The sequence below is a fragment of the Impatiens glandulifera genome, chromosome 1, assembly GCF_907164915.1.
Source record: "Impatiens glandulifera chromosome 1, dImpGla2.1, whole genome shotgun sequence".
Taxonomy (NCBI): domain Eukaryota; kingdom Viridiplantae; phylum Streptophyta; class Magnoliopsida; order Ericales; family Balsaminaceae; genus Impatiens; species Impatiens glandulifera.
The window spans coordinates 70,609,741-70,624,526 of NC_061862.1; the positions used below are offsets into that span (position 1 = coordinate 70,609,741).

The 14,786-nt window shown below is 30.0% G+C and overlaps 3 protein-coding genes across 3 annotated transcripts; 2 read left to right on the forward strand and 1 right to left on the reverse strand.

The window, feature by feature from the left end:
- Nucleotides 1-637: 637 nt before the first annotated feature.
- Nucleotides 638-2,932, forward strand: LOC124918853 (ferredoxin--NADP reductase, leaf isozyme, chloroplastic). The gene is made up of 9 exons (XM_047458915.1): nucleotides 638-835; nucleotides 908-1,145; nucleotides 1,242-1,375; nucleotides 1,453-1,531; nucleotides 1,633-1,724; nucleotides 2,053-2,130; nucleotides 2,222-2,284; nucleotides 2,378-2,612; nucleotides 2,715-2,932. Exons 1-9 carry the CDS (start codon nucleotides 725-727, stop codon nucleotides 2,780-2,782), a joined length of 1,098 nt encoding a protein of 365 aa, XP_047314871.1. The 5' UTR covers nucleotides 638-724; the 3' UTR covers nucleotides 2,783-2,932.
- A 2,671-nt stretch (nucleotides 2,933-5,603) lies between these two features.
- LOC124921415 (thaumatin-like protein 1b) lies at nucleotides 5,604-7,521 on the forward strand. Its single transcript, XM_047462078.1, has 2 exons — nucleotides 5,604-6,436; nucleotides 7,031-7,521. The coding sequence occupies exons 1-2, from the start codon at nucleotides 5,688-5,690 to the stop codon at nucleotides 7,161-7,163; spliced, it is 882 nt and encodes a 293-aa protein (XP_047318034.1). The 5' UTR covers nucleotides 5,604-5,687; the 3' UTR covers nucleotides 7,164-7,521.
- A 3,324-nt stretch (nucleotides 7,522-10,845) lies between these two features.
- On the reverse strand, nucleotides 10,846-11,585 carry LOC124931694 (histone H1-like). The gene is made up of 3 exons (XM_047472224.1): nucleotides 11,418-11,585; nucleotides 11,032-11,314; nucleotides 10,846-10,874 (listed from the first exon to the last, which is right to left on the reverse strand). Exons 1-3 carry the CDS (start codon nucleotides 11,583-11,585, stop codon nucleotides 10,846-10,848), a joined length of 480 nt encoding a protein of 159 aa, XP_047328180.1.
- Nucleotides 11,586-14,786: the final 3,201 nt, after the last annotated feature.

The window sequence follows — 14,786 nt, forward strand, 5'->3', positions numbered from 1 at the left end:
AACATAACTTTTTTCAAGGATCTCTTTTTGATGAATCATTTAAACACACTATACATTTTCGATGACATACATTTTCAATGACACGAAACTAGACCAGTGAGCTATTAAAATATATACAATTAAAACTAATAATACTTAATTAAAATATTAAAATAACATATATATATATATTTTATTTTTATTTTATAAATATAATATATAATTAAAATTAAAATTACTAAATAAAATAATTCAAATAAACATTTTTAAATAAAATTAAATATATTAAATAAAAATTAAAATAAAATGTATATTTTATCTTTGTAATTTAATTTCATTTTATACAACTTTTATTTTATTTTTTAAATAAAATTTTATTTAAATTATTTAATTTAGTATGTTGAGTTTATTTATAAAATTAGATAAATATAAAATACGTGTATTATTTTAATATTATGTAATATATTTTATTTTAATATACACAAATTTTATTTAAATTATTTAATTTAGTATGTTCAAAGTTTATTTATACAAAAATGCAAAATTTTATTCTGTACATAGATTGATACAAAAATGCAAAATTTCTTATCCAAATGCTCTCCTCTCCACTGCATTGATCTTCCCATCTCCACCACTCAATCCATAATCCTCTCTTTCTCTATTATCTCTCGCGCCAACGAAAAAGATCTCATCTTTCCTTCTTCACTCATCACACCCTCCTCTGTTTTCCACTCCGATCACCGCCATGGCTGCCGCCGTCAGTGCTGCAGTCTCTCTTCCCTCTTCCAAAACCACCTCGCTTCCAATTAAAACCTCCAGCATCTCTCCCGAAAGAATAACAATTAGTTTCAACAAGGTAAATCTATTCTCATTTACATAGACAAGGTGTTTGATGAAATTCATCTTCATATATTCTTCATCTTTTCAGGTTCCGTTTTACCATAGAAAAAAACTCTCTGTTGTTGGTAAACCTTTCACAATCAGATCCCAGGTCGCGACTGAGGCTCCAACAAAGGTTGAGAAGATTTCCAAGAAAAATGAAGAAGGTGTTATTGTGAACAAGTACAGGCCAAAGGAACCATACGTCGGAAGATGTCTTCTTAACACTAGGATAACCGGCGATGATGCTCCGGGAGAGACCTGGCACATGGTTTTCAGCACCGATGGTCTTCATTCTTTTTTCTCATTTTTTTTTATTTTTTTACAATTTCTTCAAATTGATGCTATTTGGATTAAATTGTTTGATGGGTTTTGATCATCAGGAGAGATTCCATACAGAGAAGGTCAATCCATCGGTGTGATCCCAGATGGTATTGATAAGAATGGAAAGCCTCACAAATTAAGATTGTATTCAATTGCTAGCAGTGCCATTGGTGATTTTGGAGATTCAAAGACTGTAAGAAGTTTTTTTAGATTCCTTTCAATCTCTAGCAATTGCAGAAACTTAGCTGAATCACAATTTGATGGATGCAGGTATCCTTGTGTGTGAAGAGACTGATATATACCAATGATCAAGGGGAAGAAGTTAAAGGAGTGTGCTCAAATTACTTGTGTAAGACTCTGAATTCTTTTTTTGAAAAAGTAGGACTATTTTTATACCATATTAGACTCTGCAATTTGCTGTGAAGCTTGATGTGTTGTCTTTTGTTTCAGGCGACCTGAAACCGGGTTCTGAAGTGAAGATTACAGGACCTGTTGGGAAGGAAATGCTTATGCCTAAGGATCCCAATGCCACTATTATTATGGTATGTGTTGATACTATTGAGTTTTCACAAACATTGTTCTAAACAATAGAAGATAGGGTTTTAATAGAATGAATAAACATAAAATTTTACTTCTATCAATCTGTTAATGTCATTTACAATGACATTCTATCTAGATTTGGGTCTCACTAGTAAACCTAGATTCACAATCACACATCTCGTGTGATGTTCATTCGTGATGCTTACTACATATCATGAAAGCTTCCCTTTGGCCCAAGTTTTCATTTATATCTCATCCTTGATAATGCAATCTAAAGTCTCTAGCTGCTTATCGATTATAACATCATGGTAAATCACTGTCATGTATCAGCTTGGAACTGGAACTGGAATTGCTCCTTTCCGCTCCTTCTTGTGGAAAATGTTCTTCGAGAAGCACGATGACTACAAGGTAATAATCCCCATAATATTTATATTCTCGCCAATTTCATTTCCCCAACATTAATAATAGTTTAATTTGTTGCTATTATACATTTTTTTAGTTCAATGGTTTGGCTTGGCTGTTCTTGGGTGTCCCAACTGGCAGCTCGCTGCTGTACAAGGAGGTAAATTAAAGTAACAGTTTGACATATTTACTACAGCCATTGATCTCGATTGGTGTTTAACAGTAAGCATTTGATCGGTTATGTCTGAGACAGGAATTTGAGTTGATGAAGGAGAAGTTCCCCGATAACTTCAACCTAGACTTTGCGGTGAGCAGAGAACAAACTAATGAGAAAGGGGAGAAGATGTACATTCAAACCCGAATGGCTCAATATGCTGAACAACTATGGGAGTTGCTAAAAAAAGATAACACATTCATCTACATGTGCGGTTTGAAGGGTATGGAAAAGGGTATCGATGAGATCATGGTGTCCTTGGCTGCTAAAGATGGTATGTATACATGATCACTTTATGAATACATGCTTAATGGTATTTCAAGCTTTCAAAAACATTAATTAGGGTTTGATGTATGTTTTGTGTTGATTAAAACAGGTATTGATTGGCTAGATTACAAGAAGCAGTTGAAGAAGAGTGAGCAATGGAATGTTGAAGTGTACTGATCTAAACACTTTTGTACAAATATCATCATCTTGCATTGTTGTTGTAGATATGTAAACCCTAATTCCTTTTCGGTATTTTTGCACATCGTTTTGTTTACGAGGGGAACAATGTATGCAAAAGTATAGCAGAATTCTCTCATTCCCACCTTATGGATTGTGGTGTAAGTAGGCACTATAAACGTTAAGTCACTTTATCAATAAAGATTGCATTAACTGAGAAAAGTCGTACTTAGGAAGTTATTGTAACTCTATATTCATAATTTTGAATTGGAGACGTTTGATCTTTATAATGAGTATTCTCAGGGCCGGCCTTGGGGTAAGTTCGGCGGGTAGTCCACCTCCCAGGGCAGCTCATTTATTAAAGTTAGTTAGATATTTAAATAATTTTTTTTTTTTAATTTTAAACATAAATTTTTGTAACTCAGTAGTTAAAGATAAAAATTTAAATTTTGTGGTTATGGGTTTAAATCCCACTGAAAACCATTTTTTTTTTAAACTAGTCCTATGAAAAAAAATATCTAATTTTTTCTATCGAGGGCTAAAGCATCTCAAAACTCGCCGACACTAAGTATTCTAATGCTATTTTGCTTATCACCTAAAATCAAATAGGTTATGGGTTTATAAAGTTTAGTCACATATATATACAATAATAATTTATAATTCAAAATAATGAATGATTGTATAGCTATGTATATTTGCGTGGACACAAATATTCTAAGGTTGGAAGTTTAATATAAATTAATAAAAAATATATTTAAATTCAGTTCAACTCTAGTTTCATTTTTCCTTATCAAATCTTAATAATGGGGATATGCCCAATATGACTCTTCCTTAAAAAAAATGACTTTCGGTTGTATCTACATTTGAAAGTTATCATTCCTTAACTTATGCTTTTTTCTATATAAAATATTTAATTTAAATTAACTCCTTAACCGACGGAGAATTGGGTTATTTTAAGTGACTTTTAATATTTTATTTTATTTTGACAAGTTTAATGTTATCACCATTTGTCTCCTTTGACTTGTAGGATTTGATCTGCGCGCATCTTAAGCTTCAATAAAGGTTCACTTCAGGATCCCTCATAAAACTTCGTAATTTTATCTTGAGCAAAATTCAATTTATTTATAGATTAATATTTATTATTTGTATTGTCAACAAACCCACTGATTACCATTTATGTATTTTTTATAAAAAAAATATATTTCTCTTTAAATAAATCAACACATTTATGTTTGAGTTATATGAATAACCTAAATCCAAATAATATTTTTTCACTAAAACTTTTTATTATTATTATTATTTAATTTATTAATTAAAATATTAAAATATATATATATATATTTTTTTTATCATTATATATTAATATCTTTTAAGTTTTTTTTACACAAAAATAATCGTGCTTCCTTAAAATTACAGCTAATCATTATTTTCCAATTAACCCATATCTTTTCAAAAAAATTTATCCAACAGACCCAAATTTATTTAAATTAACTCAATACATACGAAAGTCTAGATCCATCCATTTTTAACCCATCTGATCCGACAATATTTGGGGCAGGTCGGTGAGGTGAGGGGAAGTGGAAGGGACAAGACTTGCCAAATAATATGTTTTAATTGCTAAATGCCAAATTTGTGTTGGCCTTTGCATAATCACAATTTTATCATATTCAATGTTCCTTCCTATCCACAAACCAAACAAATATCTTCAGATAATTGTTGGGTCATCATTATTATTATTATTATTATTATTATTATTATTATTATTATTATTATTATTTAATGAAGCTAGTCTAATCACACCATCAAACTTGAAATTCTGATCATTTAATCAAAACAACACAAATAAATCATTTCTTACTTATAATGCAAAATATGCTGCCTTAGGAAATATTTATTAGTCTTAAATATTTGAAATTATAATTTAATTTTCTAGTGCACTCAATTATTTTATTCCATTAAATAATTTTATTACTTCATAAATTAATAAATTTTAAATTGAATTACAAAATAAAAATATCTTATCTTGCATTATAATTTCCATCACGTTACTCCGCAACCATTTTTAAGTAAGAAATCAAAAAAAAAAAAATTATAAAAGGATAAAATCTCCAATTAATAGAATTCAATATTTTAGAAAACTAAAATATAAATAAAGGAATTCGTTGTCAACTTAAGAAGCCACGTTTAAAGAATTCGTTAAATACTTACCATTCATTCTGGAAAAATAGCATTGTTTGAAAACCCTGTCTAGCTATTAGCTGTTGTGTGAATTTTTTTATTTATTTATTTTTATTTTATTAAGTATTAATTTAAATAAAATAATGTTTCAAAATATATTTCAATTAAGTATATATATTAATAAATTTAATAATATTAGTTCTTGAACTATACTTTTCAATTTCAACTTCAACAGTTTTCAAACCGGCCTAATTTATGTCTAAAATGTGTAACAAGACTTTTTTTTTTTTTTTTTTTTTTTATTAATGTGTAACTAGACTTATTATACAAAACTTGACGAGGAAAACAAAATAAAGAATATAAATAAATTAAAATGTTTTAAATAGCCTATTAGGATGCTTAAAATATAAGTGTGAATAATTTGATTCTAACTTGCACTAAGCTAAAATTAGAGTTTATGTCATAATCGAAAAAAATAAAAAATAAATAAAAACAATAGTTTTTTTTTTTATATTTGAATTATTTATAATCAACTTACTTCTGCAAAACAAATCAAAAATTAAAATTAAATAACCCAAACTCAAATGAAAGGCCAAATTCCCAACTCCCAATAATCACCATTCTTTGCCGACCTTAAAATGGCGGTCTCTCTCCCATTCCTTCTTCTATTTATATCTCTGCACTTCCATAGAATTCCCTTATAATTCTCAATCCAAATCAATCAAAAATGGCAACTTTTCAACTCATCACTCTCTTCATCCTTCTCCTCACTTCTCCTGTTTTCCCCGCCACTTTCACTATAAACAATCTCTGTTCCTACACAGTTTGGCCCGGAATACTCTCCGGCGCCGGCACTTCCCCCCTCTCCACCACCGGTTTCTCTCTCCAATCCGGTGAATCCCTCCTCATCGACGTCCCCGCCGCCTGGTCCGGCCGATTATGGGGCCGCACGCTCTGTACAACCGACACCACAACAGGTAAGTTATCCTGCGGCAGCGGCGACTGTGGTTCCGGCACGGTAGAGTGTAACGGTGCCGGAGCAGCTCCACCGGCCACATTGGCAGAGTTCACATTGAACGGAGCTGGTGGACTTGATTTCTATGACGTCAGCCTTGTCGACGGTTATAATCTACCCATGCTTGTTGTCCCACAAGGAGGCGGCGGCAGTGAAAATTGTACCTCAACGGGATGTCTTGTGGATTTAAACGAAGCGTGTCCGTTGGAACTTCAAGTGACGGCGGAGAATGGCGGCGCGTGTTTAGCGTGTAAGAGCGCGTGTGGAGCGTTTGGAGATCCGAAATATTGTTGTAGTGGGGAGTACGCGACGCCGGATACTTGTAAACCGACTTATTATTCTGAGTATTTTAAGACTGCTTGTCCACGCGCTTATAGTTACGCGTATGATGATGGTTCTAGTACCTTCACTTGCGCCTCCGCTAATTACGTCATCACTTTCTGCCCTGCCCCTCTCGCCAGGTATTATTGGATAAATTTACAAATAAATTCTTTTATTAAAATTTATTAATAAAAATATTTAAAATATTCTAATTATTTAATCTATGGTTTGAGTATGAGAGTTTTGCTGGAGTTAATATAAAGATATCAATTTTAAAATAACTTTAGAAACAAACAGTTATTTATTTATATAATACTTGGGATCTATGTTTATAGTGATTTTAAACTTAGTTAAAAAAATTATTATTTACCAAATTTGTAGGTATCTCAAACATAATTTGTATTGAGTAAAAGGAAGTTAGATCATAAATTTTTTAATAATATTTTATTTGATACAATTATTGTTTTGGATCATGTGATAACAAATGTATGTAGTACTATATTTGTTTTTAAAATGGAGTTGCTATATTTTAATGTGTATAAATAATAAATATATTCTAAGTCGGTTCAATATTGTCTATCCCGAAGCAACTTATATGATAATTATGATATTTCGTCATTATTGAAGGCTGCTGCCACCGTCCAACTAATAATGTTTCGTATATATTATTTTAAAACTAAAATACAAATTCAGAAGTAAAGAATATTTATTAATATATATTTGGGTCAATGCAGTAAGAAATCCGGGATACAGAATCCGGCGGCGGCGGCAGCCACGACGGCCAACTTCGATCCGAGTTCGTCGAATCAGGAGGCTATCTCTTACTATTACTCACTCTTACTAATGGTTATTTTTCTTTTCCATTGACCTGCCGGTCCGGCTAATCGGCGGCCAAATTGGGATTGTAAAAGTTTCTATCTTTGTTACAAGAACAGATCATGATTGAGAGAGAGAGAACTGATTTTGATGGCTTACGTGGGAAAGAAGAAGACAAGTTGGTGATTACGTGCAAGGAAAATACAAATTATGTATTATTTTTATATTTTAAGTAGGTTAATATTAGCTTAGCTTAGGGTTTTATTTATTTATTTATTTTGATTATGATACGATGAGAGATTGAAATTTTAAACTAGTATGATCCTCTTGTATTATTTAGATGTGACATGATTAATTATGTCCTTTCAAAAGAAATAAAATTGATAAAAAATAATATCACTTGATCTTATAGTGAGGTCAAAAGGTTTAGGGTTTGACATGGTATATCTCTTTGGAAATTATTGATAATATTTCACATCAACTATTATTAATGATCAATTACAAATAACAAAGATTAATTTTACATTCAAATATTATATGATTTATGTCTAATCTTTTTACAAATAACAAAGATACAACATCAAGTTGTAAAAAATGTGTTTAATAAATTAAATATCATGAGTTTATTCATATCATCGTGAACATATGTGAATTTGAATTTTGTTATCCCAATAGCATGTAAGCCAATCACATCCTCCTTTCTTTCATGTGCTCTGTTGATATGGGCAATAATATCTTATATCTATTACAACTTTTTTTTTAAACAATTTTTTTTTTAAATGTTGGAGGTAGTATGCTCTCACAGTTATGACACAGGTAAAACCTTGAAAATCTAGTCTTAATGCAAATTCAAATTTTAGAGTCCTAAAATAATAAAAATAAAAAAATATTAATATAAAATTATATATAAATGATTAATATAATAAGAGATTAAAAAGAGATAAAAAAAAGTTATTTATATATATATTGTATAATATATATTTAATATTAAAGGAGAAAAAAAAGAAAAAAAAAAAGAAGATTAATTGTACAATACAATAAAATATTAAAAATTGGAGGCCCTATAAAAAATGGGGGGCCTTATGCAACTGCATAGATTGCCTTACCCCAGGACCGGCCTTGTTAGAGCCGACTCTAGGGTATCCATTAATAAAAAAATTAAGACTTTTAATTAAGTATTCATTTACTTAATCCGACTCAAGTATTTAATTACTCTAACATATATATTAAAATTAACCATATATCTCGACCCGACAATCCGAACACTTTAAAAATTAAGCATCATTATATATATATATATATATATATATATATATATATATATATATATATATATATATATATATATATATATATATATATATATATATTAAAACTCACGTTAATCAAATTTGGTGTTAAATTTAAAATATAAAGTCTTATTAGCTTTGTTAATTAAATGGTTGTACATGTTTTTGTTAGGTTGCGAGTTCGAAACATACATATAACATTTTTATTTTTAACTGTTTTAAGTTTATGGGCGAGTGAAGCCACAATCCGACCAAAGTATTTATCTACACTAACATATATATCCAAATTAATCACACCTCTCGACCCGACAATCTGAATAATTTGAAAATTAAACATCATTTGTTTAACATAAAAGTAGTTAGTAATAGTAGTACAGTGATATAGGATGAAAACTAAATAATTCAAACCTTCATCCAAACATTTGTTTACAATTTTTAAACTAAAATTAAGGTAATTTTTTTTTCCACGTTTTTCTACATTTAGTTTTTAACTTTTCGGTGTTTACAAACTTAATTATTAAGAACATGATTTATTTATAAACTCTAAATACTAACTAAATTATGTATATTTTTAATATTTTAATCACAATCAGTATGTCAACCATTTTGACAGCACCAAATAGATAAACTGATTTAACAGTTTAAAAACTTTTGGGCCTTGTTCTATTTCGGTTTTTTAAAAAAATTTTCCCAAAATAATTTTCCATCAATCATTTCTCAACAATCACATCACTCATTTCATTAACCAAAATACTAAAATACCCTTTATTTTAAATTATTATTTTTTATTTTATTCATATATATCAATACCCTTTAAGTCTTTTTATCAAAAATAATCATCACTTCCTCAAAATCATCACCAATCATTACCTTTTTCCCTCTCTAGATTTTTTCAAAAACCCCAATCCGATGAAGGCCTTGGTTTTTGGGTTTGGTCAGCACGGTTTGGTTTGGTTTTGTTTTAATACATTTATTTTAGAAAAGAAATATATATATTTTATTATCTTTTTTGTTTTAATTCATTTATTTCGAAAAGAATTATATTATTTATTTTATAAATTATTTTGAATATTTGTTCATCACTTTATTGATTAAGATATTCTCCTTAATTTTTAAATTTTTTTTGAATACAAATTTAATGATTTCATTTTTTTTAGTAAATATAATAACATTAGTCTAACATTTTTCAAAGCTATGAAAATATATACAATTAGTTTAAATGGTAAAAGTTCGTCTCAATCACAAGTTCTATTATTATTAAAAAATATTTGAAGTTAAAGTATTTGTCAAAGACTAATAATTGTAAATGGTGAGATCCTAAATTATAATAAATAAAAAACTGTATAAATTATTTATTATATTTTTTAACCTAATAATATAATTAAAATAATCTGCATATTATATAAAAAAATCTTATGGATAGTAATTTTGAACAAGTAGTGTATTATTTTTTTTGGTTAGAAAGACATACATGTTAATTTATAATAATAAATTAATTTTTCATATAAGATATTTTAATAGAGGAGTGATAGAGAGGGGGAATTTGGTGAGGGAATGACGTGGCATCACCTTGATTGGAAAATGTAAAAGTGAGAGGAAATAGAGGAATTATTTGATTTTTTCAGAATAAGATTATGCTACGTCATTCCCTCACCAAATTCCCTCACCAAATTCTCTCACCAAATTCCCTCACCTAATCATTTCTCATTTTAATAATATATTTAATGAATTAAATGATATAATTAATAATAGTAATTAATATTATGTTGATTATCTGAAAATTTAAAACAAAATAAGGAAAATGAAGATAAGTTTTAAATACGGCTATTTATTAGCTTTATATCTAAGGTTTGAATAATAAAAAAAATATCATCTCATCATGTTAATTCTTTCTTATCTATTAAATCACTTAATTTATTAATTAAAATATTAAAGTATAATTTATTTATAATTATTATTTATTTTATTTATATATCAATAATTTTAAATATTTTTATAAAAAAAAATCCATTTTAAAATTAAAACATATGATAATGAATAAAAATTAATTAGTTAAAAATAATTATAAATTAAATAAGAAATAATTTATTAAAAGAATATTTTAAAATATTTAGTATTTTTACAAAAAAATAAACAAAATCTTTATATTTTTTTGTAAAATTATAAGATTTAAAATTAAATAAAAAAATTTTACAAAATAATTAATTTGTTAAAATAAATTATAAAATATTTAACCTTTTTAAAATTTTTTTATATTTGTTTTTAAAATTGAAATATAAGATATTGGATAAAAAAAACATATATAAATAACTCATTTTTAAAAAAATAGGTAGGGCTACAAATGTACAAATTTAAAATTCAAAAAATTAAATAAACGTTTCTAAGGGGAAATTTGATGAAATGGCCCCCATAACAGGGGAAATTCCAAAAATGGTCCCCGTCTACTAATATTGGCAAAAAGGGCCCTTTTGCCCTGCGAAATGTCAGAAATACCCCTTCGGCGCCAGTTTTTACGCTCATAGACGCGAATTACCAATCACGCGATTTAATCTAAATCGCGTGAGTTCATCACCGCGATTTAGATGAAACGCGTGATTGGTAATTCGCGTTTTGAAATGTACGTGAATTACCATCCGGTTTCACAGTCTTCTTAGCCTTCGCCGGTGCCGGTGCCGGTTTCTTCTTGGCAGGAGCAGCGGCGGCAGACTTCGCCACCTTCGACTGAGCAGGAAGCTTGAAAGAAGCTTTCACTTTCACCAATTTGGAAGTCGAAACAAGTTTCTTCAGCTGAACCAACAACAATTTCTTGAAATTAGGAGGAAGCTGTTTCTGCTTCTCCTCAATGAACTTCGTGATCGCGTACTGACTCGATCCATTCTTCTCCTTAAGCGATACAATCGCTTCGGTAATCATCTGAATCATACAGATCAAACACCATTGATCAGATCTAAGAAGGATTCAAATTCAAAACCTAAAAGATTATTATATCATTATATATATATATATATATGCTAACCTCAAGATAAGGAGGATGAGTAGGAGGGTTTCTGGCCTTCTTAGGTTTAGGCTCCTTAACCGTCTTGACCTTTCCTGCATTCTCCGCCGGTTGAACAACCGCCGCCGGCTCAGCTTCCACAACGGCCGGAGGTGCCTCAACTACCGCTACAGCTTCTTCGGTGGCCATATCAGCTTCTTCTTAGGTTTAATTCACGTACATTTAAAAACGCGAATTACTAATCACGCGTTTCATCTAAATCGCGGTGATGAACTCACGCGATTTAGATTAAATCGCGTGATTGGTAATTCGCGTCTATGAGCGTAAAAACTGGCGCCGAAGGGGTATTTTTGACATTTCGCAGGGCAAAAGGGCCCTTTTTACCAACATTAGTAGGCGGGGGCCCTTTTTGGAATTTCCCCTGTCATGGGGGCCATTTCATCAAATTTCCCTTTCTAAGTGGATTGGACCGGACCGGACGCCAGCCATCCAAAGACGTTACAATTTTGGGCTTTGGACCCCGGTCTGAACTGGAAAAAACAATATGGACTTCTCAACACAAAGCGAGGCATGTGCGGGTGAACCAAGCGAGGTGTATGCGTACTGGACGAGACACAATTTGAACTTGGTCGTAAAGACGAAGTTTTGGCCAAGTCTTCTTCGTCTTCAACCTAGTCATAGCCAGATCAAAATTATAGGAGGCTTTATTCACAAATATGAGTATATGTGGAGTTTCGTCTCCCCATTTAGTGGGGGTTAACCATAGTCTAGAAACATCATTCAATTAGTAAATAGTAAAGGAGTTAACGGAGCTCCGACTAGGGGTGAGCATAATTTGGGTTTACCCAAACCCAACCCTAACCCAAACCCAAAATATTAATTTGAGTTGGTTAATATGGGTTGGATTGAGTATGGGTTGAGTTGAGTATGTGTTGGGTTAGGGTTACCCATATTACCCAAATTATATAAATTTAATTTAATTCTCTATTATTAATCCAATATAAATTAATCATCTTCCAACTTTAAGTCGAACACGTTTTAACATGTTTAATACGTTTTTTTACACGTTTAACACATTTTCACACGTTTAACACGTTTTTAATATCTTTAACACGTTTTCACATTTAAAACACGTTTTCACATTTAAAACACGTTTTTCACACGTTTAACACGTTTAACACGTTTTTCACACTTATAACACGTTTTTCACACGTTTAGCACGTTTTCACGTTTTTGACACGTTTAACACGTTTTTGACATGTTTAACACGTTTTCACACTAATAACACGTTTTTGTCACGTTTAACACGTTTTTGACATGTTTAATACGTTTAACGTGTTTTTGACAAGTTTAACACGTTTCTTTACGTTTTTGGCACGTTTAACACATTTTTAACATATTTAATACGATAACACGTTTTTGATAAGTTTAACACAGTTTTCACGTTTTTGGCACGTTTAACACGTTTTTGACATTTTAATACATTTTTGATATGTTTAACACGTTTTTCACTCATTTAACACGTTTTTCACACGTTTAACACGTTTTCACACGTTTAACATATTTTTCACATTTTTGGCATGTTTAACACGTTTTTGACAATTTGACACATTTTCACACATTAACACGTTTTTAACATTTTTGGCATGTTTAATATGTTTTTGATATGTTGAACACGTTTAACACGTTTTTGGCTCATTTAACAAATTTTTAGCACATTTAACACGTTTTGGTACGTTTAACACATTTTCCACGTTTTTGGCACGTCTAACACGTTTTTGACATTTTAACACCACATTTTTAGCACATTTAACATGTTTTGGTACGTTTAACACATTTTCACGTTTTTGGCACATTTTCATATTTTTGGCACGTTTAACACGTTTTTGATATTTTAACACATTTTTGCATATTTAACATATTTTTAACATGTTTGACATGTTTTTTGCACGTTAACACATTTTGATAAGTTTTAACACGTTTTTGGCATGTTAAACATGTTTTTCACGTTTTGACACGTTTAACATGTTTTTCACGTTTTGGCATGTTAAACATTTGAAAAACGTATTAAATGTGTTAGAAATGTGAGAAACATGTTAAACATGTCAAAAACGTGTTAAAAGTGTCAAAATGTGGCAAATCGTGGAAAACATGTCAAAACATGCCAAAAACGTGAAAAACATGTGAAAAATGTGTTAAACGTGTTAAGAATATGAAAAACATGTTAAATGTGCTAAAAACGTGAAAAACATGTCAAAATGTGTTAAATGTGTCATAATCATGAAAATCGTGTCAAACTTGTCAAAAACGTGTTAAATGTGTTAAAAATGTCAAAACATGAAAATAGTGTTCAGCATGTCAAAATGTGTGAAACGTGCCAAAAACATGTTCAACGTGTCAAAAACGTGTTAAACATATGAAAAATATATTAAATTTGTCGAAAACGTGAAAAACATGTCAAAACGTGTTAAACGTGTCAAAAACGTGTTAAACATGTCAAAAACATGTTCAACGTGTCAAAAACGTGTTAAACATATGAAAAATGTATTAAATTTGTCGAAAACATGAAAAACATGTCAAAACGTGTTAAACGTGTCAAAAACGTGAAAAATGTGTCAAAACGTGTCAAAAACGTGAAAAACGTGTCAAAAACGTGGAAAATGTGTTAAACGTGCCAAAAACGTGAAAAACGTGTCAAAAACGTGGAAAATGTGTTAAACGTGCCAAAAACGTGAAAAACGTGTTAAACGTGTCAAAAATGTGAAAACCTTGTTAAACGTGCCCAAAACGTGGAAAACGTGTTAAACGTGCCAAAAACGTGAAAAACGTGTTAAACATGTCAAAAATGTGAAAACCTTGTTAAACGTGTCAAAACGTGTTAAATGTGCCCAAAACGTGAAAAACATGTCAAATGTGTTAAATGTGTCATAATCGTGAAAAACATGTCAAATGTGTCAAAAACGTGTTAAACATGTCAAAACATGAAAATAGTGTTAAGAATGTCAAAATGTGTTAAACGTGCCAAAAATATGTTACACTTGTGAAAAATGTGTTAAACGTGTGAAAAACATGTCAAAACATGTTAAACGTGCCAAAAACGTGTTAAACGTGTCAGAAATGTGAAAAACATGTTAAACGTGTCAAAACTTGTTAAACGTGCCAAAAACGTGAAAACGTGTCAAAATGTGTTAAACGTGTCTTAATCGTGAAAAATGTGTCAAACGTGTAAAAAATGTGTTAAACGTGTTAAAAATGCCAAAAATGTGAAAAACGTGTTCAACTTATCAAAATGTGTTAAACGTGCAAAAAAAATGTGTTAAACGTGTGAAAAACGTGTGAAAAACATATTAAACATGTCAAAATATGTTAAACATTTCAAAACGTGTCAAA